Raw genomic sequence first — 22,212 nt, 5'->3', positions numbered from 1 at the left:
AGAACCCCTTTAAGGCCCAGAATATTGATGCATCAAACCCATGGAATTCAGGGCGGCAAAGTTGATGCTGGGTTGACATCACAACCTTCTATTCTAACCTTTCTTACTCAAGTCTTCTAAGCCCTCACAAGTCATTGGGAGATCAAATTCACAATCCTATCTCGACAATATAGTCATTATTTTACACGATCTATGATGGTATCATCTATTATATCGGCGCCTTTCGTGCCACTACTCTATATACGCCGCGAGTTTCGTCAGGACCGAGACTGGTCATATCGTCAAGCATTAACAGGTGCCTTGATGAAAGCCTGTTTAAGTGTATACGTAGCTTTGCGCTTGAAGCCAAAGTCATCGCTGTCGCTCAAACCATGCTGGGAAGGAGACCTCTTCGTTACAATAGAACCTGCCCCGACAGATCTATACACAGGCATCACAGTGCACGACAAAATCCATCCAGAAACCATAGCTGGCACCTGGTTCCCATCGCTTTACCAATACAACACAACAACCAACCAAGACAAGCACGTCATCCTTCACTTCCACGGCGGATCCTACATCATCGGCGATGGCCGCACATCGTCCTCCAAACACCTCGCGAACAGCCTCCTAGAAAACACCCCGACAAGCCACATCTTTAGTCTCCAATACCGTCTCGCCAGAAACCGCGCCACTCGCTTCCCAGCTCAGCTTCAAGACGCCATCGCTGCGTACTCGTACCTCATACACACACTGCACTTCCCAACCAATCGCATCGTCATCAGTGGCGACAGCGCAGGTGGCCACCTAGCTCTCAGTCTCCTACGCTACATAGCAGACTACGACGATGAAACAGTCCTGCCCCCACCAACATGCTGCTGGCTCTTCTCGCCGTGGTGCGATGTCCCTGGTGCCCTCAAGCAGAGGCTTTGGGATAATATCCCGAACACGCAGACGGATTATATTCCGGCCTCATTTGCGGCGTGGGGTGCGAAACAAATTATCGGGAATATTGAACTTAGTCGTGAAAATGAGGGTTATCTGGCGCCTATATGGCATCCTTTTGTGTTGCCTTCGCCGATACTCATTGTTTCGGGTGGCAGGGAGGTTATGTGTCAAGAGCATGATCGGCTGGCGAGGTATTTGGGGAAATTGCAGCAGAATGAGGAGAGAGTTAAGTTCTTTGTGCATGAGATGTTGCCACATGATATTTTGATGGTGGCTTGGCTCATGGGCTTTCAAAAGGAGGCTGACCAGTGTGCTTCTAAGGCTGGGAACTTTTTGTCTCAGGTGCTTGGTGCCTCGGATGATAGTGAAGTTCCTTGTGTGGCTTTTGAGCGTCAATGATGGCTTATGATGGCTTGTATATAAATGGGTAATATCTTGCTATCTAGAACCGAATAAATTGATATCTGTGACGTCTTCTTTGTACCGTAGAAGTGACATTCGAGTGATGTAAGCCCTAGTATATCAATCATCGAAAATCTAAGGATTCCTGCTCAACATCTTCCTTCCAAATCGGGGTTTCAAAGGTTGCGGGGCGAGTTTGTTTGCTTCTGTGATCATGAGGTTGATACCCCAGCATCTTCACCGACTCTTTCCCCTTTCTGTCCTCAACTTCCTCGCCTTACTGACTCCCTTTTCTCTCAACCTTCAACTTCCAACCTCTCAAAGCGACTTATCCCAACTCATCTGCATTGAAGGTCGAAACTCTTATCCTCGGCTGCATCAGATACACAAAGTTACACCACGACGCGAAATGAACTGCAGCGCGGACTGAGACATCCAAGCTCCACGACCTTTGGCACATTGGCCCAACACAGTAATTAATGGCTTACTTCAAATCAATCCTCAGTATGTTTACAGGCAGTAAGGGCTGAAAAGCCTCTCGAAACCTCAACACAACGTCGGTACCAAAAACCCCACTGCCACTGGGTACAGCTTTACGGTCCAGCCTTGCATCTAATGGCGAGGAAAACTCACGCTTCTACCAACTACAACAAGGCAATGGATGCAGCTCACGGAGGCCATAATGAATGCTCTTTTATGGTCGTCGTCATAGCGAGCCTTCTGCTTGCGATCACTGTGGTGGGCCTCATTACTCAATTTTGCTTTGGGGATCGCTTCAGGTATGCAGCTTCTCGACTGTGTATTTTTTGCTTAGAGACTACGGTGAGGAGATTGTGCAGAAACCCTGAGCGTAGCGCACGTCTTGTACGCAATATCGAGACCAAAAGTGCGAATACTCGGACATGGCGAAGGAAGCTAAATCGGGCAAGCGTGGATATCTTGATGTGTTGCAAAAATCACACAAAGCTCACAGTGGATAGAGGGCTGGATGTGTTTCGTTAAAGCCTGCCTCGCTGCCATTACTCTTTGAGATACACGAAGAATATATTTAACTGGAGAACATTCCAAGCTGTTTACTTTCGTTATCAGTCACATTGTTCAGCTGACCGATACACATGTGTGATATCTCTGTTCTAGGCATCGGAGCCAATTTTGCGGATTTCCTACTTGAATTTTGAGGTCGGGCGACATCAATATATGACAAATGGTTAGAAAAATTTTATTTCCCAGGAATTACAAGCGTGATTTGGCTACTCTCCCCCTTCTCTGCTCATGCTTAGCCTCATATACCATGACTGCTCTTCTATTAGTCTCAAAATTGAAAAAAAAGGTTAAGGTCGCCAAGAAGGTAAAAAAAGCTCAACCATCGTTTTAGAACATGGCCATTCGTTGAAGTTTTATGTTACGACGTACGTTGACATATTACAGACATTGGGAGAGAAAAGGTGTAGCCGAACGACTCATTCAATTGACAGGCAGAACCCATTGTGCAGTTCTGAGAGGCGGCTAGCTGATTTAAATCCTGCTCGAACCCAAATTTCTTCACCAATCGAGATCGCACCATCCGCCCAACTCCACCCGACCAGACATGAAATGTCTCCTCGAAGACTCTTCTTGAGGCAGGCGTTCCATAGCATTGGCCTTCACTTGCATGAAAGTCCGTACATCATCAAAATGCCGGTGGGTGGGATGGTTCATTGGATAAGGGTATTGAGCCCCTCCTTCATGGTCATTGTGACCGTGTTCATTTTGGTCAATCGTGACCAGGTTTGCATTGGTCAATTCTGACCGTGTTCTGTGTAACCGAGACCGAAAAGGCCCCGTTAGGGCGAATCCGCCTGCCCCTCTGGGCGGGCCTTGACGTCCAAAGCGTTCAATTCGACTAGCCATTGGTAGCGATCCTTGCTGCGGCTAATGTCGAGAATGTGTCCAGCTGGTTGCCTTAATTAAAAGGAACAGCAATTCATCAGGATTCGAGGAGGACGGAGCAGTTCCTCCCTCGTTTCCTGGCTCTCCTGTAACTCAAACCGTTACAGAGGTCTGGCGCGAGCGATCACGATGCTCTCAAGCCATGACAGGTCGCTGTGAGGATGGGAGAATAGATTGGTCTCGATGTGTCGAAGGGAGAAGAATTTGAGCAGGGTGCGTCTCTCACGCTAGGAAGGTTTGACGGAGACAAGAATGGCCTCAACGTCAAAAAAGAACTGTGCTATAAGAGGGAGGATAGCATGGTAGCTCTCTTGGCACAATTCAATGATCCCCGAGGACAAAAAAAGAAGAAAGAGGAAGCTGAAGTGCGAGCAAACTAGATAAATACCTACCCCTTGCGGGTGACTAATCATACAGGATATCGCGGCCCCACCTTGTTGAACTTCGATAAAAAAAGTTGCCAAGCTAGTATATGCTTAGTCTATCTTTAATTCTTGCAGCTTCTTTCCTTTGTGTCAACATTTGAACCTTGGAGCTCCATTTCAACATACCATGTCTTCTTCCGAAGAAGATCCTGTCGTCGCCTCCTACGATGTCTTCCTCACTGACTCGGAGATCTCTCGCTATGTCTTCCAATATCTCGATCGAAATGTCGACCTTCCTTACAACGAGAGCAATCACCAACGCCCAGTCCAGCTTAGGATGAAACCGCGCACTGGGCTAGTGGAGGTTGAGGTTCCTCTCAGCACCCGTGCCAATTACGATGTGAACAAGGGCTTGCGCTACGGCGAGGCAATAAAAAAGAGCCGTTCTGCGCGCGATGGTGGCGCTTATGGCATGGCAGGTGGATTCACCGCCGGCAGTGGAGCTGCAGCCTCAGGAGGCAGAGTTAAAATGGAAGCGGGCGGCGACGTGGAAATCCTGGAGAATAAGAGGGTTGTGGATTCCAACGCATTGATGCGAACACAGGCCTTGGCAGGTCGGATAAAGCCTGCAGAGGAAGGCGATCCAGTGTACATGCTAGCCGCTTTCAAAGATAGTAAGTTGATCTTGCGCAACCACCTCGGCAAGAAGAGGCTTCCTGGCAATATCCGCTAACCACCCGTTTTCCAGACAATCTACATCTATCCCCGGTCTCATCGGTGATCCAATTCCAGCCTCAACTTCACCACCTGGATGCTTTGGACGAAATGCCAAAAGCCAAAGGCTCCCGTGCTAAAAAGGACGACGAAGAACGCCCTGCCGAGACCGAGGCTCGCGCAATCGATATTAAGGTCAAGGCTGCTGAAGATGGCGAAGCGGCTACGAATGCCGGTAATCTGGATCTTTTGAAGCAAATGCAAGAAGAAAAATGGAAACAGTACGAATGGATTGATGCTGAGGTACGGTTATACATTACGCGAGTGACTGATGATTGGTTGACTAACCAGCTTTGGCTTTAGACCGAGGATGCATGGTGGACATATGAAAGCTTCATGCTGCATGAAAATACAGATCAACTTCCGTCGCTGGAAGCAAAAATGGATTCAGAAGAGTATCTGGATAGAATGAGCGCTCCAAGGATCGATCCTGCACGCCCTGACCTGACTGGATGGGCCATGAAAGAGAATCGACAGAGGCAACGAGCGGCCCAAGGACACGGCGGAAACGATCAATGATACCTTCTATGTGCATTAAATGAACCGAATTTCTAGCGAAAGCTGAGCATCTACCTGACTTTGATTATATACACTAGATATGTACCTAGGTGCGGAGTATATCTAGTCTACTATTCGAACATAATTGAGGCCACAAGATCATCATCCAAACATGATACATCTGGCACTTGAGGATGCAGGTGGAAAGTGTAAAGGGCTTAGTACGTACAGCTCAGATTTTGCCACTCATAAAGCCAATCGGCCAATCACGATAAGAGATAGGTGAAAGTCACGTGAATTTACTCGGTTTTTCGCGCTCGATCTCCGCTTCGTGTCGAGAAGATCGATAAATCCCCTTCTCCTTCGACCTGTTGTTTCATTTCCCTCCTTTTTTTGGTTTTCGGTTGAGGGTTGCACTATAGCGCGCGGAAGTAGCAATCATTCAGATCTCACCTTCGAAACATCGCATTGATTAAATTCCATCTTCCCTATCATTGCGGTGTTGTGTTTTCTGGATCTTTTTCGCTCTTCAAAAATTCGCCTCTAATCATCATATAATACTGTCTTAATACCTCTTCTTCCAACCGTTATCTTCACCTTATATCCTGAATCTTCGATCTCCGGATTCGAAGAACACACCCATGCACCATGCTGTCGCGTGTGGCTCGCCAAAAAAATGCTTTCCTTCACTTGCGGAGAGCTCAGGCTCTCCGAGCGTCGGTGCCCTTACCGACAACACGCCTTCAGTCATATTCAAATAACCGAAGCCCACTGATGAACTCATTGGGTCATTCCATCCTCGACCGTCCTCGCAAGCCATATTCGCAATCAGAACGCCGTCTTGCGACGGCTGCTGACCAGTCTCCTATCGAAACGCACCACACGGATTCTTACGATCAATTTATGCAAACGCCCTACGAGAGTCTCAATACATCGTCTTTAGTCATTCTTGACTCGAAACCCCAGTCCGAATCAAAGATCTTTCGCCGGAGACATGGTATCGGTGGTGATGAGACAGAGATGAGAGCCAACCTCGATGTTTCTTTGAAAATTGGCCAATTCGACCGAGCTGCTTCATTGATTACACGCCTTGGCCATTACCACCCGCCTGGATCCCAGGAGTTTCTGTCTCTCCATAACCGCTACATGAAGGAAATGGTGGCACATATGGTTTTAACGCGGGATCAAACAATGGTCCTCCCACTGCAGAAGTGGTTCGAAGTCGACATGCCAGCTGGAGGTGTGACGCCGGATGCAATCACTTTTGCAATCATGATCCGAATGGCGCTGCGCATGCTTCATGGGTCCAAGCGCGATCGAACTGTGCGCCGTTATTGGGAACTTGCTCAAAACGCCGAAGTAGAGGAAGAGCTCGTCGGTATTGAGGTTCTTGAAGACTCCGATGTTGGTGAATTGTCTAAGGTAAGATTGACTTCCGGTTCTCAGTGTTACAGCTATGCTAATGTTCAAATCGAAGATTTGCTCTTCCGATATGTTGGACTTGCTTTCGAAGTATGTGGACTTGACGGAACCCGTCAGTGAAGCGCCCGCTGTCCTCGAGGATATCCCCATGGTAAACCCTGCCGATCAAAGGGGAATGGGCCTGTCGTCTTTGAGAGAATCATTGTCTCTCTTCTCCGGGAACGCCGACGTGCCCTTTCCTCGCGATTTTGAAGGCACCGAGGAGGAAGCAAAGGCACTACATGCCGAACTGAGACAACGCAAACTTGAAGCAGATAGTCTTACCTCCGCTCTTGAAAGATGGCGTGTGGAGAATGATAAGAGACAAAAGGCCGGATTGAACATCTCTTCCGACGAGAAGAAGCTTGGTTCTATTATGAGTCAATGGCACACAGATCTTGTTGCACGAATCAAAACGGAGATAGAGCTTTACGAAGAGGCAATGACGACCCGGGTGGTGAGTGTTGAACAGAGGGATCGCTGTGAATACGGCGTCTTTTTGAAGGTTCTTGATCCAGACCGGTTAGCTGCGCTTACTGTTTTGAGTACGCTGTCCGTTTTCAGTCGCCAAGGAATGACCAAGGGAATCAAGGTCTCTGCCATTGCGAGCGCGTTAGGAAGAGAATTGCAGGACGAACTCATCGCCGACAGATTCTTGAAAAAGACCAAAGCCATGGACCCGCAGCGACTCAAGGCTGTCAAACAAACTCTGGCGAACCGTAAGGACAAAGACGGCCGCTCGCGATGGAGAGCACTTGTTGAAAAGATGTCCACCGAAGATGACTCTGTTCTTTGGGGCTCCCGTGTTCAGGTCAGGGTTGGTAGCGTTTTGATGAGCATGTTGTTTGAAGTTGGCAAAACCCCTGTTCGTACAGAGGACCCTTTAACCAAAAAGAAGGACCTCAGCATGCAACCGGCATTTTCGCACTCATATCAGATTCATTTTGGAAGACGCGCCGGTCTCATTCATCTGCACCCCAGCATTGTTGAAATGGTTGCAAGGGAGCCTCCCCCGAGGTGGTGGCTCGTCACCTGCCTATGGTCTCTAAACCTAAACCATGGACAGGGGCACGGACTGGAGGATATCATATCTACGAGAACAATCTTGTTCGTTCTACGCCTGGTGAACTCCTCCAACCAGCCTACCTCAAGGCTGCTTTGAAGGACGATGGCTTGAAAGAGATTCGTGCCGGACTCGACGTACTGGGTTCCACTGGTTGGAGAATCAATAAGGCTGTTTTTGACGTGATGCTTGAAGCATGGAATGACGGAGGGCCGATTGCAAAACTTGCGCCCGTTGAGCCAGATCTGCCACATCCTGCACAGCCAGACCAGGACGCAGACTTTGCCACACAGTCGGCATGGAACCGAAGGGTGCGTGAGATTGAGAACATCCGTTCCGGATTCCACTCTGTGCGATGTTTCCAAAATTTTCAGCTCGAGGTTGCACGATCTTTCCGGAAGGAGGTCTTTTATCTGCCCCATAACATGGATTTCCGCGGGAGAGCATACCCACTTCCTCCGTACCTCAATCAGATGGGCGCTGATAATGCCAGAGGATTGCTACTTTTCGATAAGGGCAAGCCTCTTGGCGCGGCTGGCTTGCGCTGGTTGAAGATTCAAGTTGCCAATCTTTATGGTTTCGATAAAGCAAGCATGTCCGAGCGAGCACAGTTCACCATGGACCACCTGGACGATGTTCTTGACTCCGCTAATCATGGACTGCATGGACGGCGGTGGTGGCTTCAGGCCGAAGATCCATGGCAGCTTTTGGCAGCTTGTAACGAGCTTCGCAATGCCATGCTTCTGCCCGACCCCACTGAATATGTCTCTCACCTTCCAATTCACCAAGATGGCTCGTGCAATGGTCTTCAACACTACGCAGCTCTTGGTGGTGACTCGGTTGGTGCCCAGCAGGTCAATCTGGAACCTTCCGATCGCCCCTCTGACGTTTATACTGGTGTCTGCGACTTTGTCAAAGAAGCAATTGCAAAAGATGCAGCCAACGGCCATGAGCTAGCCGTGCTCCTTGATGGGAGAGTCACCAGAAAGATTGTCAAACAGACAGTCATGACTAATGTCTACGGTGTGACCTTTTTGGGAGCGACGAGACAAGTCAAAAGACAGCTGATCGATTACCTTCCTCACTTGACTCCCATTGAAAGAAACCAGTGTTCCACTTATATCGCTAAACAAATTTTCGGTGCCCTTGGAACTATGTTCAATGGAGCCCATGAGATTCAGTATTGGCTTGGTGATTGTGCTCATCGCATTACCCAATCCGTCACCCCAGAGCAGGTGGAAGAACTCACCAAACAAGCATTGGCACCCAACTCACGGTCAAGCACCACAACGTCTACCAAGAATCTCGACCCAGAGAAAGCTTTCAGGTCAACTGTGATTTGGACCACACCACTGGGTCTCCCCGTCGTCCAGCCATATCGAACTCGAAGAGCGCGCCGTGTTCAGACTAGTTTACAGGATATCAACATTCTCGATCCCAGCTCTGATGATGTGGTTCAAAAGCGCAAACAGCTCCAGGCGTTTCCTCCCAACTTTATTCACTCTCTCGATGCCACGCACATGATCTTGTCCGCCAATGCGTGCCATGAAGCGGGTTTGACCTTCTCTGCCGTCCATGACTCCTTCTGGACCCATGCTGCCGACATTGATCAGATGAATTGCATCCTTCGAGACGCATTCGTTCGTATGCATTCTGATGATGTTGTCGGGCGTCTTGGCGCTGAATTCAAAGTACGATATGGCAAGAATCTGTTTTTGGCCAGAGTCAGCCGCAATTCTAAAATTGGCAAGGCCGTCGCAGGACACCGTGCTAGTGTCAAAAAGATCCCAAAGCTTCAAGAATTGATCCGTGAACATCAACGACAAACTCTTCTCAACTCGTCAGACCCAGAAGATCAGGCCGAGGGTCGTTCGATGGTGACGCCCGCCAGTATTTTCGAAGAAATGGGTGGCAAAGACGACGACTTGACCCTCTTCAAAACAATGGGTCAGAACTCAATTGGTCACATCCCAGATGATGTCCCTGCAGTCGAACGGACCCCAGCGGCAGGTGTAGTTGACATTACCGACCCGGCCGTCGACACCCTCGTTGGTGATCTCGACATGTTTGATGAAAAATCCCTTCGTAACGACCTATCCTCCGTCTTAGGGGAATATCTGGATGAAGATCCTTCCGGGCCTTCTGAGACGATCGAGGCAACCGAGGCAACCGAGGAACCCAAGAAAAAGACCAAGCGCGAGTTCACCACATGGCTCTGGATGCCCCTCAACTTCCGCCCAGTCCCTAAAAAGGGTGACTGGGATCTCACCCGAATTCGCGAGAGTGAATACTTCTTCTCGTGAGGCTCTCAGCATCATCCTGAGAGTCCCAACCGCATTTCGCTGGCGTTATTGCATACCTTGCCATTTTTGTTTAGCCCAATTCGGGGTGCTCTGGAAGAGCCACTCCCGGATACATCTAGCTGACTTGTAATTTCCTGTATATTTTCTCATTTGCATCTTGTATATTACACATATTTTGGAGGAGATGAGTGCATTGAGGACGGAGAAGAAAAAAAGAATAATTATGCATATACTAGCGATGTACAAATATGATTTCCAGACTTTCACAGTTCCCTTTCGTCCGAGGATTTACCCATCCCTGTTTAGTTAGCTTCATATGTATGTGCGATGTGATGGTTATGTGCTATGTCACATATTTGACTGGTCTGTAGCAGTTTGAAAGGAAACTCTAAACTACATGTATGTATATAACCGGACCAGGGTCCAAATCCCTATTTAGGCAAAATACAGAGCAGGTCTCGATAGTCTGACACGGATCTAGCCGCTTTGGTGCGTTGCTAGCTCCATCATAACGTCACATAATGCTCGGTCGGTTAAAGAGTCTGCAGCCGGCATTTAGAACCCCGGCTGCTTTGCCGGCATGTTATATGCACAAACTTGGCCCGACCCCTGGCCAAGACCGGGGTAAGGCACCGAGACGTTTTGAGGGGTTCAGCTCCGACTGTCTTCCGCTCCAGGTCCGCTTTTCCAATTGAAATACGGGGGTCAAGGCGAGATGTTCCTGGTATAGATAGCCGGTTGGGGTCTACCTAAGTAGAGGGAGTACCTAAGTAGAGGGAGGGTAGGGCGAAAAGGGTAATACTGCCGGATATAAGCGAGAAACAAAAACCTCTGCAGCGACGAAATAAGTGTGGTCAAATGGATTAATGGGGTTGGTGGAGGAAAGAAACATATTAAAAGAAGACAAGGATTAAGGACTCGAAGCATAGAGTGAGAAAGCAGTATGCTTTGTAGCTGGGGAACTTTTGAAGGGGATATAGACAAAACTACCCTGACTCCGAACACGTGCCATTCCCCCGCCTTTTTGTAACTTGACAACTTCCCCAGATCTTCGTATTTCGGATTTTTGTGATCTTCAAGCATTTCTTGTATTCGTTTTACATTCCCACTGACCCTCGTTCTATCATTTTTTGCACTTTTTGTGTGAAGCTTTTGGGTCCTCGGCTCCGCTCCGCCTCAGGGAGAAAAAAAAAAGTCGCCTCCGAAAGTCTGGGGTCATTGCACCTGCAATGCCGCTGTAACTTGTTTCTACCTTGCGCAACATTTTTCTGGTGCCCAAGACGACAGGAGAAATTTAAGATTCTGCCGATCTATCTCGCCTCTCTATGTCGCCGTAGTCCTGTCCCACCTCCTGGGAGAAGAATGTCGATGACCTCCCTCCAGTCCTTCGCGAACTCTTACTCTCCTTTTTCGTCTCAATCTAAACGAATGACACAATCCCAAACCCCCGGGTTAGACACGCTTGCGGAGGGGTCGCAGTATGCGCTGGAACAACTGCAGTTAGCAAGGGAAGCCGGTGCTGCTGCGAATACCCCGACCGACCACGGCACCTCTCTCGCCGATAGTAAGCCGCCCCAACACACTCAACATTCACTCTACAGTGATCAACGCGGTTCCAGTTCCTCTTTGAGGGACTCTCAGTCGCGCGATTCACTTGCGGAGGCGCGCTCCTCCATTCGCAAGAACTCGTCTGCAACTCCGGTCCGTCGGAGAATTAGCCGGGCGTGCGACCAGTGTAACCAATTGCGTACCAAGTGTGATGGGCAGAACCCATGTGCGCACTGTGTTGGTATGGTTCCTTCAATGTTTTTTTTTTTTTTTGTCGCGTCGCGGTTCGACTAATGGATTTCAGAATTTGGACTCAGCTGTGAGTACGCCCGCGAGCGCAAGAAGCGTGGCAAAGCGTCGAAAAAGGATATAGCTGCTGCCGGCAATAACGATAGCGATATCGGCCCCAACGATCTTTCGCCACGTACAACGGGACATAATTCAAATGGACCAGCTCTACACGAATCTAACGATCATTATGACCCTGCTTTTGACGCCGCGCGCACTTTGACAGAGGGGGCGCAGGCCCGATCACATAACACAGAAGTAGCTGGAATATCTACAATGCGACAAAATCCAGCATCCGGCCAGGCGCCCTCTCAGCAACATATGAGCTCCACAATGGCGGGCATGCCATTTAGCAACTACGCAGCGCTCCAGGAATCTCATCGACCCCCAATGTCTGTGCCGGACATGCGCTCTATACAGATGATGCAAAATTCAAATGGGAACCCTCGATCGCCCGGTTCAATACTTCATGCCCAGAGCTTCTCCTCTGGGTATAATGATGGCTCGTACTCGTTGATGAATACGCAAGATCCAAACCCGACCTCTATGAACCAGTTCCGAATTGGAAACTCAGCGGACAACCCATCAGCCTCCTTCATGGGCTTCTCTCCTCCAGCCCAGTCACCCAGCTGGTTGCCATTGCCTTCACCCTCCCCCGCCAACTTCCCCTCCTTCAGCATGCCTCCTTTCGCCACTTCATTGAGATACCCTGTCTTGCAGCCAGTGCTTCCCCATATTGTGTCTATAATCCCCCAGTCCCTTGCTTGTGATCTTCTTGACGTCTACTTCACCAGTTCCTCCTCTTCACATCTTTCCCCCTCATCGCCATATGTGGTTGGCTACGTCTTCCGCAAGCAGTCGTTCCTTCACCCCACAAAACCCCGCTCGTGCAGCCCCGGTCTTCTTGCCAGTATGCTTTGGGTTGCTGCCCAAACAAGCGAAGCCGCATTCTTGACATCACCTCCCTCAGCTCGTGGTCGAGTCTGCCAAAAGCTGCTGGAATTGTCGATTGGCTTACTCCGGCCGCTGATCCATGGACCTGCAACCGGAGAGGCATCTCCGAACTATCCAGCTAATATGGTGATCAATGGTGTTGCTCTTGGTGGTTTCGGTGTCTCAATGGATCAATTGGGCGCACAAAGCAGCGCTACTGGTGCGGTTGATGACGTCGCTACATATGTACATTTAGCGACTGTCGTCTCCGCCAGTGAATACAAAGCCGCCAGTATGCGCTGGTGGACAGCCGCATGGTCCCTTGCTCGAGAGCTCAAGCTGGGCCGCGAGTTGCCACCTAACGCGACAAACCGCCAAGACGGCGAAATGGAGGGGGACGGAGACATTGATGTCAATGGAAACAAGAGACAACCGCAATCACTTATGGGCCATGGCCCGGGCAACTCCGCCATTAATCTCACAGAAGAAGAACGTGAGGAGCGGCGTCGAATTTGGTGGTTGTTATATGCAACGGACCGCCATCTGGCGCTTTGCTATAATCGCCCCTTGACTCTTCTAGATAAAGAATGTGAAGGATTGTTACAGCCGATGAACGATGACATCTGGCAAGCTGGCGACTTCTCATCTGTTAGCTATCGCCGTGCCGGTCCGTCCTTCGAGTGCACCGGCCATAGCATGTTTGGTTATTTCTTACCTTTGATGTCTATTCTTGGTGAAATCGTGGATCTTCAACATGCTCGCAATCACCCACGTTTTGGTCTTCACTTCCGCAACAGCGGTGAGTGGGAAAGCCAAGCAATTGAGATTAGTCGACAGCTCGACGTGTATGCGCAGAGCCTGAAAGAATTTGAGGCCCGATATACCAGCTCCTTGGCCCTAGGAACTGCCGAGCCTGACACAGTCATGGAGGGCTCCAATGTCAATCATATGAGCCCATCTGGTCGGTCAAGTAGCACGGTAGGGTCGCATGTTAGCGAGTCTATCGTCCATACGAGAATGGTGGTCGCATATGGCACTCACATAATGCACGTTCTCCATGTTCTGCTGGCTGGAAAGTGGGATCCGATCAATTTGCTCGATGACAATGACCTCTGGATTTCCTCGGAATCCTTCATTACCGCCATGGGTCATGCAGTCAGCTCCGCTGAGGCAGCCTCGGATATATTGGAATACGACCCTGATCTGAGCTTCATGCCATTCTTCTTTGGCATATACCTCCTGCAGGGTAGCTTCTTGTTACTCTTGACCGCGGACAAACTGCAAGGAGACGCTAGTCCCAGTGTTGTGAGGGCTTGCGAAACAATTGTGCGAGCGCATGAAGCTTGTGTCGTGACCTTGAACACTGAATACCAGGTAAGCATCCGCCCCGACATGATTCCATATGAACCCGAGCTAACTGATCCTTCCCAGCGAACCTTCCGCAAGGTAATGCGCTCAGCTCTGGCTCAAGTCCGAGGCCGCGTTCCAGAAGACTTTGGCGAGCAGCAGCAACGCAGGCGTGAGGTGCTTGCCCTTTATCGCTGGAGCGGCGATGGTAGTGGCCTTGCACTTTAGGATTGCCGAGTATACGCACGGCATGTCGTTGGTTTCTTCCTGGAGCTCCCCGTATCTCTCTCATCTTGGTTACTTCTGGTGTAATGCGACCTGTATATTACTGATTGGATTTTGGACATACCCCGACGAGCGTAAAGGCGCACAGTTTTTTTGGTGTCTAAATAATGACTCGGCACATACAGTACCCAATTATATAATTTGTTTAACCTTTGTTGATTCACATTGAACACTGTTTGGATTTGTTTGAGGCCAAATCCGTAGATCTATACAAAATATCTGTCATGTGATGATGCCTATTCTAGCTCTAGCTCCAGCTCCTATCGTTAGATTCACCGCTTCAGCTTCAACACCTCACGACAATCACAAAAGGTCCTCATGGTTGCCAGCTGACCACAATGAAACCCTATATTGGAATTCCCTTGGTCGTCGCGCTCGTATACCGAGCCTGGACTCGCAAATCCCTTACCCCGCTCGGCCTCGTTGTTGCGGGATGCTCTGGCTCCGCACACGCATTCCACCCGTGGTCGGCCCCTTTCGCGCTGCTGGCGGTATTCTATTTCGGCGGAACGAAGGTCACAAGGGTATGAAACCACTATTATGACCACTTGTGTGCAAAATATCTCAGTCTTGAGATAAAATCTGTCGTTGACGTGACTGACGTATTTCGGTGACCATAGGTGAAACACGAAGTCAAGTCTCGCTTGACACTCTCGGCAACCGGTGCAGAGGGCAGTGAGGGTCCCCGAAACCACATACAAGTACTGGCAAATTCCATCGTCGCAACTGTGTTGTCCGTGGCCCATGCGCTTGTCCTGGCGAAAACATCAGGCGCGGAATCATGCTTCTCGCTCGGTCAGAATACGGCTGATATCCTAATGGTTGGAATCGTAGCGTATGCGACTTCCACGCTCTTTGTTTGTTTTGTATGGCTGCTAATCAAGTTCTACTTCATAGAAACTACGCTGCTGTTGCCGCAGACACTTTCTCCTCCGAGCTCGGGATTCTCTCGAAATCCAAACCCCGCCTCATCACCTCGCTAAACCTCCGTCAAGTACCGCCTGGAACAAATGGCGGTGTCACCGCCACTGGTCTGGGAGCTGGTCTTCTCGGATCATTTATTGTCTCCGCCACGTCTGCTGCAGTTCTTCCATTTTGTGCCAGCGCAAGCATTAAAGAGCGTGCGCTTTGGACCTTCGCCATGACTGCTTGGGGAACATTGGGCAGTGTGCTTGACAGCATTCTTGGTGGGATTCTACAGGCTAGTGTTGTTGACAAGAGAAGCGGTAAGATTGTCGAAGGGAACGGTGGTAGAAAGGTAAGTCTCAGGATAATATGCCGGGCATAATTAGGCGACAAGCTCTAAATTGTCAAATTAGGTTCTCGTCCATCCCTCAACTGGCAAGCCAGTTGATGCTGCTGGGAAAACTGCCGAATCTACCGGTACTACAAATGTTCAAGGTACCGCCATCTCACGTGGCAGCCAAATTTTAGGCACATCAGATCCGCACGGTGGAATCCATGAGAGCCGGCGTGTTGAGACTGGTCATGACTGGCTTGATAACAATGGAGTAAACCTCCTTATGGCTGTAACAATGAGTGTCGGTGCAATGGGAATTGCACAGTGGTTCTGGGGGCTTGATGTCACCGATCTGGTGGTGTAGACTGATACATTCACAGCGATTTCAGGACCTAGACATACCTTAACCAGCAGATGATATGTTCCTATCTGCATTTGCTAATCTCAGGTCTCTTCTTGATATGATTTAATGGACGCAAGAGAACAAATTCTCCCGTTTACAATTTGGTTGGTTGATGATGTTATTTGACAATTTGATCAAGATACCTAAATCTCTCAGCATAGAAAGTTTGGCAACCTCTTTGTCTAACATGAATAGCATATGTCCATTCATGATGATTATCCGGGTGTCTTTGTAGTCATGTCTACCTTCAATATGTAGCGTGAGATGATAAGATACATTGTTTCTAGATATAACTTCTCTATCTATACATGTGTAGGTGATAATTGTTCATCTTTGGGCATTTTTCCCTTATATGTTATAGGCTCTTTGTTATAGTCTTTTGAGAGGTCTTTTGAAAGACTATTTGAGCCTGTTTACAATAGCCCATAGATCATAGAAAAAGGCTTTTTCCTTTTTGCATGGGGTTTAATAGAAGAAGTGGCGTGTGTGGCCGCCTCTTCTTGCCTGTCTCTTCTCCAGGGTTCCTCTCCTCCTCGCCAACCGCCCAACTTAACGCGAAACGCGTGATCACGTGGCATCATTGGCCCTACTTTGTGAGTCTATCATGCATTCCTGTACTCGAACATGTTCACGGTTAGGTAGCCTAAAATAAAGATACTGACAAGTTACTTACATTCATAGAATGAGAAATCAGTGTTCATCATGGCTTTCCGCACGCGCAAGAGGCCTCTCTTCCGCGTTGTAGAGCCGACTTTCCAGTTTCTCCATGAGACTGAAGCATCGAAGACCATTACGTATGAGCCTGATCAATCTGAGTTGCTTGCTACCTATGGGTATGAACAGAGAGAGTACCTCATGTCTGGTGTTGCTGCTAGATCATCATACTGCACCCGTGTTCTGCTTCGACGTCCCGCGGATCCGTTGAGGTTTTCTGGTCTCGTCATTGAGGAGCCTGCTCATCTGTGGGGCGGAACAACCGTATGGCGGTTGATAGATCGGTGGATTATGCGAAATGGTAAGTTATCTTTCTATGTTGTCTGATATTTGGACTAATCGTCGAGAAGGCCATGCCTGGTTGGGAGTGGATTCGCAGGGTCCAGCCGCTATTGACCAGACCAAGAGGCTTGATCCGGATCGCTACAAAGAAATGCACTTCAAACCGTGCCCACCCTTGGATGATTTCATGAAGCCCCTTCCCCGCATCGGCAACATATCCAACGAGGAGTACTTGGACAACTACGGGGACTTCAAGACCAAATGGTCCGTTGCAACTTCACAGTCTCCTGAAATTCTCACCGCCGCATCGCATGGTCTGAGAAATGGGAACATGGAAATTTGCGCAATGGGCATCATTCTCTGTGGCCATTGCCAATCTGGAGACGTGGTCCGGAATTTCATTATTGATTCATCGCATCTGCATCTGCCTGGTGGACACGTCCCATTCGAAGGATACATGCCATGCCAGTCCGACGGTGGCCCTGCGCTTCTCGATATGCCTAATGCCAAGATCATTGAAGTTTTCGGAGAACAAGATATCCTGTGGACCAAGAACCTTTACGGAACAGTTGAAGAGCCTATTCCGCACCGTCGCTTCGACAGCGGTGCCTTTCGGCTTTATGAAGTTCCGGGATTGCCTCATCGGGAGTCTCGATACATTTCGCTAGCTGAGTTGAAGCGCCTATCGGGTGTCAATCTTCTAGGTACTACTCCGTGGACTACATTCGGTGCTCCTTTCCTGTACAGCGCTATTTTCGATTCGATGGCGAGATGGATAAGCGCAGTCCGAGATCCCCCCGCAGTGCTCTCATCGCTACTATCGATTCATCCGAGGAAATTGAGCGGGACATTTTTGAGACTGCCATCGGTGGCGTTCGAACTGTTCATACAGACGTGCCGGTTGCGAGGACTATCAATGATTCCCCCAAGGACCGGCCGCATTGGTTCAATGGTATGCAGATTGCTGTCAGGTTGTGCGAAAATTGTCTTTGCTAAAGTTCTCTCGCCTTAAGGAAAAGATGTTGCCTTTACGCCCACCCAGATGCTGGAGATCTACAAATCGCTGGCAAACTTTCGACGCCAGGCAGCTGACGCCATTTATCGACAGGTTGTGAATGGGTTTCTGTTGCCCGAAGATGCTGAAATCTTGCGTCGCGATGCACTTGAGCATGTGACTTTCTAGGTCTACTAGCTGATCTCATCAAATGACCCTGGGGGCTTTGTCCCAATAGTGGGGTGACTTGTTTCAGATCTAAGTAATAAGGCTTTCACTTTCAATACATCAATTTTACATTACAATGTTCCAATCTAACCGATAGCGTGTTATTATGTGAGTGCTTCAGTCAACCGAAGCAAAAACTCGAGACCAAGCCCCAGAGCTGGGATCACACGATCTCCCCACGAGAAAAGGAGGCTGGTTTGGAAAGAGTGCTGTGTCGGCCCATTCCTATAGACTACAACAGGCTACATGGCCTGTAGAAAGCCCGAACATATCAACTTTCCAGTAACTAAGGCCATGGAATGCATCTCACCTCCATTTGTTTTCTGTCATTTCTCTCTTTCCTCGTCCTCATCTCTGCCACCTCCCCTACCTTGGTTTCACTTGATGTGATCTTTCTTGCTTGCAACAACATTTGTGCAGTCAATATTGACCGTCATTATTTTCCATGCATGCTTCGAAGGCCCGCTTCCCCGTTGGTCGTTCGTCGTCGTCGGGTCCTACATGTTGTTATCGAGTCCTACATATTCGGGCTATTGGCGCAAACCTGTTCGGCGAATTGAGCGCGCCAACTTACAGGTAGCCTAACTTGAGCGGAACCTCGGCTCTTTTGAATCAGTTTAACCTTGGAAGCTGCAGTTTGGAATTAAATCAAAAGTTTCACTTTGTTCATTCAATCATTCAAGTCAATACCTCCCAATTAGCTGGATGTGGGCTTTTCTATAAAGTTACTAACACTATGGACCTTTTTGGCCGTGGTTTGATTGTGATATCGAAGGAATTAATGCTAGATATGTTCAATTAGCATCAGCAGGTATATTGGTAATTATGGATTTGGCAAGTGAACAAAGAATTGTATTCAAGGGAATTCGCCGCTTAATCTGCCAGAGTTCTCCAATGTGACACCAAAATCGGCGCAGCCCTAACAGATCATCCAGTTATAGATCTTACTAATAAACTCACCATGTCTTGCAACTTGATGTGAAAGCTTCAGTCATGTACGATCAATCACAATCGCAGTGCCCAGTGTAAGGCTGATGGGGCCTGTTCATTCTATTAAAGTTGGTGGGATCAAAGTTAGCCAGTAGCAAAGCCTTAACCGTGTGTCCCCATACAAAATCCAAACACACTCCATTCTGTTCACCAACCAAATACAATTATTAAGCGCTCAAATTGTAGCCTAGACTCTCATGTTGTTAATACAACAAGGCTTCGTCGCACAGAGCTAGTGCCCCTGTCTATCATCACAAGTACTGTTCATGCTTTGATCGGGATATAAAAATATCGTAAGCCACCTCTTCAACTTATTTCCCTCGTTCAGTCAATCTAAATACTATACTTGTCATCCTTAGTGTTATTCTTTACTGTTATACCATTCTTTACGGTGATCAAACAGCCTGTTTCTCATAATGGGCCTCATCAAACTTTTGCTTAAGGCAATTCTCATTCCAATTGTTCTCGTCATTGTCCTCTCCGTCGTTGTGGTTCTCGCTATCAAAATGCGCCGAGATCGCAAGAGGAAAGAGAAAGAGCTTGAGGATTCTTTCCAGGCACCCCCTATACAGCAATGGATGCCTTACACCCCTGTGCAACAACCTGCCCCAGTATATGCCAAGACGCCAGGAGCGATGGAACAAGGGATCGGAAACGGACAGCCTTGAAGAACACACACTTTTGGTAACGATGTATCCCCAGGCGCACAGTGCGATAATCGCTAATTATGGAGACACTAAAGATCTTTTCACCTGACCAAAGATTTCTCAATCCATAACTTGCTTGTTTGATTTTTTTCTTCTTACAGTTATGTCACAGAGAATTGTATAGAGGTTGTTTGATATTTGGATATATGGTTCTGAGCAATCATTCATTGCACAAGGCTTTATGTTGTCTAAGACTCATCTCTGAAACCTGTACTCCGTACTACACGGGGGATTGCCACAACCTCATCACATTTTCATTTAGCTAGAAGTGAGCGGGCTCTTTCAGACCAGCGTAGCCAATGAACTGCTTGACATGTAACGTCTTTTACCTGTGAGACCTAGATCTCCTTTCAACCTAGGGTCATGGGTAGTAGGGCTGCATTGATCCCAGTTGCGGTGGACGAATCACAACCGAGCTCTGATAGTGGCTTTATCCTATATTAATTAGCAGTCTAGCTTCGTGTGAGTAATCCTGCTGCCTGAAATGTGGAATTTCAAGCTTTTCGTAAAATCAACCGTCGAGCGATGAGCCTGTATGTGCAGATTTTTGCTCCTCATATCATAGACATAAATCAGCAACACCATAGTTAACCTGTTTAAATTAACGAACCCCACTTTACCTACATTAATGGATGTAAAATGATTATATGCTCACCTTTAGCGCCAAGATTCAGCCCTACGAGGTGACTCCACCGTTGATGACCCCAATCCCTACATTCCTGGTCACTAGTGCATGATAAAAGGGCCCGATTCAACGCCCCCTGCTGATCTACGTCACTTTGCTTCCTAGTAAAATAAAATTCTCATGGTATCCAAAGATAAAAGGTCTGTAACAATTTGTAACTAGTATCTGTAAATCTGTATCATAATTCCCAATTAATCTCAGACCAGGGGAGCATCTACTGCATCCGGATGAACAAAAAACGCGATTGCGATGATCAAATATCTAGCAGAAAACGTCAGTAAGAGAGGCAATTGAATAAAAGTCATGGGTAAAATATATACTCACGTTCCAACCAGTAAAGACCCTTCGTAATAATTTGACCGACCCCCGCGAATCAAACAGTCCATCACTATCACTGATAGAAAAAAGACCACAGTCTCAAAAGGACTATATCGTAGAGACATCGGTTGTCCGATCACCAAGCCACACATGACTAGGAACGGACTGACGAACAGTGCGATCTGTAAAGTGCTGCCCACAACCACGCCAATCGCAAGGTCCATGTTCCCCTTGATCGAAGAATTGATCACCGTGTTGAATTCTCCTGCATTTCCAACGATGGGAACCACGATCAGGCCAATAAAAGCGCGGCTCACATGCCACTTGTCCACGAAGCCATCCACGCTGTCGACCAAACGATCAGAGCATACAGTCACGCCCAGTGTTGCAAGGATCAAGATAATGCTAGCCGGCCAAGGTCCTAAGACTTGATCTTCCGCCTCCTCTGACTCGTCATCAACGAAAAGCTCGGAGTGGCTTTTCAGTTGGAAATAGAGATAGACCAGGTAGAAAATAAGTAGCACCACGGAGGCGGCACGAGAGAGACTCAACACGCTAGCTTCCACGTCGTGGGACTTGGACGATATGGTTGAATAAAGTACAGATGGAATAATGAGTGTTGCCGAAGAAACAACCATCAAGGAAGACAGGATACCACTGACGTCGACATTGAATGTCACGGCATCTTTTGCATAGCCGCCACAGAACAATGACACACCTAGGATCTAACTCATGGGTAAATAAAACGAAGAGGTACACCTCAAGAACAAAACTTACCAGAAGGTTTCCTGAAAGGATACTTCCAACCATACTAGATTGGACAATATTAATTTGTCCCTGCCGAACAGCCGTAATTCCCACCTAACCAACACCATTAGCTTCCCCACTCGAAATAGGACCAAAAGTCCGATTACTTACGATCATCTCAACCGCGTTTCCAAATGTTGCATTGATCAAACCCCCGACCGTTTGTCCCACACTCTTAGCCAATTCCTCTGTGGCGAAGGACAGTAATGCGGCGAGAGGAAGGATAGCCAGGAAATTGAAAACAAAAGCGATAGAATCATCCCATCCTTGACTCCCTGCCGTCATCCCCAAAAATACAAACGGGAGAAGCAAATTTGTGTAACTGCATCCTAGGGTACTTTTGAAAACACGTAAAACAGAGTTGCCTAGGAGCCCAGGGTGTTTGAAGTGAGAGTCGTTTGCAGTGCACATCTCCGCAGGCTTTGCTTGTTCTCCAGTTTGATCTTGGTCCTCTTGCCCACGTCTCAATGCTTTATTCTCAGATAAATTCTGAGCCATGTCCTCTGGGCCAATTTTGGTTGACTTTCGCAGTCGTGGGTGAGGAGTATCCATGGTGTCGGGAAGGAGTGAGAAAAATGACCGCAAAGATTGGCTTTGGGAGAGATGATGTATTTCTCCACAGCTAGGCAGGCACTGGAGCCCTACCCATCTCTGTAATACAGTACTAATGTACCAATTCAATTGGAAGATTTCGACGTGTCCCAAGTGCAAGCGCTAAACG

General features: G+C 48.3%; 9 protein-coding genes across 9 annotated transcripts; 7 read left to right on the top strand and 2 right to left on the bottom strand.

Moving 5' to 3' along the window:
* Nucleotides 1–195: 195 nt before the first annotated feature.
* N7529_002549 (Alpha/beta hydrolase fold-3) lies at nucleotides 196–1,326 on the top strand (the record flags this gene model as incomplete). Its single annotated transcript, XM_057238077.1, has 1 exon — nucleotides 196–1,326. The coding sequence occupies one exon, from the start codon at nucleotides 196–198 to the stop codon at nucleotides 1,324–1,326; it is 1,131 nt and encodes a 376-aa protein (XP_057100688.1).
* Nucleotides 1,327–2,871: 1,545 nt separating this feature from the next.
* Nucleotides 2,872–3,219, bottom strand: N7529_002548 (uncharacterized protein; the record flags this gene model as incomplete). The annotated part of the gene is made up of 1 exon (XM_057238076.1): nucleotides 2,872–3,219. One exon carries the CDS (start codon nucleotides 3,217–3,219, stop codon nucleotides 2,872–2,874), a length of 348 nt encoding a protein of 115 aa, XP_057100687.1.
* Nucleotides 3,220–3,810: 591 nt separating this feature from the next.
* N7529_002547 (uncharacterized protein) lies at nucleotides 3,811–4,916 on the top strand (the record flags this gene model as incomplete). Its single annotated transcript, XM_057238075.1, has 3 exons — nucleotides 3,811–4,297; nucleotides 4,372–4,640; nucleotides 4,701–4,916. The coding sequence occupies 3 exons, from the start codon at nucleotides 3,811–3,813 to the stop codon at nucleotides 4,914–4,916; spliced, it is 972 nt and encodes a 323-aa protein (XP_057100686.1).
* Nucleotides 4,917–5,669: 753 nt separating this feature from the next.
* Nucleotides 5,670–9,722, top strand: N7529_002546 (DNA-directed RNA polymerase; the record flags this gene model as incomplete). Its single annotated transcript, XM_057238074.1, has 3 exons — nucleotides 5,670–6,317; nucleotides 6,373–7,315; nucleotides 7,423–9,722. The coding sequence occupies 3 exons, from the start codon at nucleotides 5,670–5,672 to the stop codon at nucleotides 9,720–9,722; spliced, it is 3,891 nt and encodes a 1,296-aa protein (XP_057100685.1).
* A 1,362-nt stretch (nucleotides 9,723–11,084) lies between these two features.
* Nucleotides 11,085–14,066, top strand: xlnR (putative C6 transcription factor; the record flags this gene model as incomplete). Its single annotated transcript, XM_057238073.1, has 2 exons — nucleotides 11,085–11,511; nucleotides 11,575–14,066. 2 exons carry the CDS (start codon nucleotides 11,085–11,087, stop codon nucleotides 14,064–14,066), a joined length of 2,919 nt encoding a protein of 972 aa, XP_057100684.1.
* A 395-nt stretch (nucleotides 14,067–14,461) lies between these two features.
* On the top strand, nucleotides 14,462–15,727 carry N7529_002544 (DUF92 domain-containing protein; the record flags this gene model as incomplete). The annotated part of the gene is made up of 4 exons (XM_057238072.1): nucleotides 14,462–14,647; nucleotides 14,744–14,958; nucleotides 15,021–15,381; nucleotides 15,443–15,727. The coding sequence occupies 4 exons, from the start codon at nucleotides 14,462–14,464 to the stop codon at nucleotides 15,725–15,727; spliced, it is 1,047 nt and encodes a 348-aa protein (XP_057100683.1).
* Nucleotides 15,728–16,390: 663 nt separating this feature from the next.
* On the top strand, nucleotides 16,391–17,945 carry N7529_002543 (uncharacterized protein; the record flags this gene model as incomplete). Its single annotated transcript, XM_057238071.1, has 5 exons — nucleotides 16,391–16,399; nucleotides 16,448–16,781; nucleotides 16,831–17,453; nucleotides 17,510–17,714; nucleotides 17,776–17,945. The coding sequence occupies 5 exons, from the start codon at nucleotides 16,391–16,393 to the stop codon at nucleotides 17,943–17,945; spliced, it is 1,341 nt and encodes a 446-aa protein (XP_057100682.1).
* Nucleotides 17,946–19,390: 1,445 nt separating this feature from the next.
* Nucleotides 19,391–19,642, top strand: N7529_002542 (uncharacterized protein; the record flags this gene model as incomplete). The annotated part of the gene is made up of 1 exon (XM_057238070.1): nucleotides 19,391–19,642. The coding sequence occupies one exon, from the start codon at nucleotides 19,391–19,393 to the stop codon at nucleotides 19,640–19,642; it is 252 nt and encodes an 83-aa protein (XP_057100681.1).
* Nucleotides 19,643–20,563: 921 nt separating this feature from the next.
* Nucleotides 20,564–22,043, bottom strand: N7529_002541 (Sodium/calcium exchanger membrane region; the record flags this gene model as incomplete). Its single annotated transcript, XM_057238069.1, has 4 exons — nucleotides 20,564–20,627; nucleotides 20,691–21,409; nucleotides 21,462–21,545; nucleotides 21,603–22,043. The coding sequence occupies 4 exons, from the start codon at nucleotides 22,041–22,043 to the stop codon at nucleotides 20,564–20,566; spliced, it is 1,308 nt and encodes a 435-aa protein (XP_057100680.1).
* Nucleotides 22,044–22,212: the final 169 nt, after the last annotated feature.

Source organism: Penicillium soppii, assembly GCF_028829465.1.
Source record: "Penicillium soppii strain IBT 18220 chromosome Unknown utg000003l, whole genome shotgun sequence".
In the NCBI taxonomy this organism is placed as follows: domain Eukaryota; kingdom Fungi; phylum Ascomycota; class Eurotiomycetes; order Eurotiales; family Aspergillaceae; genus Penicillium; species Penicillium soppii.
Note: the sequence above shows the minus strand (reverse complement) of the source record. Positions and strands in the feature narration are given on the sequence as shown.